This window comes from Benincasa hispida, chromosome 5, assembly GCF_009727055.1.
Source record: "Benincasa hispida cultivar B227 chromosome 5, ASM972705v1, whole genome shotgun sequence".
NCBI classification, from domain to species: Eukaryota; Viridiplantae; Streptophyta; class Magnoliopsida; order Cucurbitales; family Cucurbitaceae; genus Benincasa; species Benincasa hispida.
The window spans coordinates 25,034,797-25,036,622 of NC_052353.1; the positions used below are offsets into that span (position 1 = coordinate 25,034,797).

Below are 1,826 nucleotides of genomic sequence, written 5' to 3' on the forward strand. Positions count from 1 at the left end.
CGGTATATTACAAAGCTTGAAGTGCAAAGCATACTTTCAAAGTGCCAAAATTCTCCATATGGTGGCAACTTTAGGGGTCAAAGGATTGCTGCAAGTCCTTCAAAGTAGTTACTTCTGTCCTACTTTGTTTAAAGACGTGAGAGATTATATGCTTAAATGTGACCGGTGCCAACGCACAGGTAACATCTCAACTCGAAATGAAATGCCCTTGAACAATATACTCGAGGTGGAACATTTTTATGTATGAGGCATTGACTTTACGGGATCATTTTCCCCTTCCTGTGGCAACAATACATCTTAGTAGCAGTGGACTACGTATCCAAGTGGGTTAGACCTGTGGCTTGTGCTAAGAACGATGAGGTTATTGTCTCAAAAAATTTTACTAATTTTATCTTCACACATTTTGGAATGCCCAAAGCGTTGGTCAGTGTTGAGGGTAATCATTTTATTAACCGTACTAAGTATAATGTCAAGCACAAGGTAGCCACTGCTCATAACACTCAAATAAGCGGGCAAGCAAAAGTCTCCAATAGGGAAATCAAGTCAATCCTGGAGAAAGTTGTCAATGCATCAAGAAAAAATTGGGCACCGAGATTAGATGAGGCACTTTGGGCATATCGCACTGCGTTTAAAATGCCAATTGGAATGTCCCTGTATGCCCTTGTGTTCGAGAAAGCCTATCACTTACCACTGAAGCTAGATCATAAAGCATTTTGGGCAGTCAAAAAGCTAAACTTGGATTTAGAAGCTACTGGAGACGTTAGAAAATTACAACTGAACGAATTAAATGAATGGAGGCTAAACGACTATGAATATTTGAAAATATACAACGAAAAGACAAAGCGTTGACATGACCAACACATCGGTAAGAAAATTTTGTTTGTTGGACAAAAGGTCTTGCTCTTTAATTCGCGTCTACATTTATTTCCAGTGAAGTTGAAGTCTCAATGGTCTGGACGTTTCCTTATAAAGAAAACATTTCCTCACGGTGCGGTAGAACTGACTCAAGAAGATGGATGGAACCTTTTCAAAGTTAATGGACAAAGGGTAAAACCGTACTTTAAAGGAGAAGGTGAGCATAGCAAGACATCCATCGACTTGCATGAGCCTATCCAATGCTTGTGTCGGGGCTGTCCTTGTGTTGAAAATGAAGAACCACATTCTAGAGACACTTAATTATGCTTTAATTATGCTTTCTTTAATTTACCTTCTTTATTTCTCTATTTTGTTATCTTGTTTGGTTTGGAAGTTGATTTTGTGATTTTGAGAATGAATTGCTTTGAGTTTTCTTGCATCGAAAAGTTAATCAAACCACGACAAACACATAAGTACTGTATTAAACTTAGAACCAACGCATGGTTATGTGTTGGGGTAAAATTAACCGTTACATTGGGGAGATACACCAATCGAGTGATGTACTGCCTCATGCATGTCTTTTCAGCTGTGCATATATCACGTAGACTTGGGGCACGTGTCAAATGACACATTTTGCTCTAACCTCTCACCCCCCCTTCCCCCCATATTTTAAGAAGGAATTATACGGAAGAGGAGAAAAGCGAAAAAGCCTCCCTGAATGAAGAATTTGAGGCTGAGCTTGTGTATTAGAGAACGAAAAGTCCGAGTTTGTGGAATTCAACCTTCCTCCACTCCCTGAAGAAGTTGAACACAAGGAATAAACTTTAGTTTGCCTCCTTCTCCTTAAAACCTCAAAACCCAACTCTTACCTCTTGTCTATGAGCCAACAGATTTAGAAACCCATGATAAAATGCAAAGGAACATGATTGGTGAGACAGTAAGTCCTCCACATTTTCCTTACCACTTTTTGC

General features: G+C 39.3%; 1 protein-coding gene across 1 annotated transcript; it reads left to right on the forward strand.

The window, feature by feature from the left end:
* Positions 1 to 408: 408 nt before the first annotated feature.
* LOC120077265 lies at positions 409 to 849 on the forward strand. The gene has a single exon (XM_039031160.1). The coding sequence runs from the start codon at positions 409 to 411 to the stop codon at positions 847 to 849; it is 441 nt and encodes a 146-aa protein (XP_038887088.1).
* Positions 850 to 1,826: the final 977 nt, after the last annotated feature.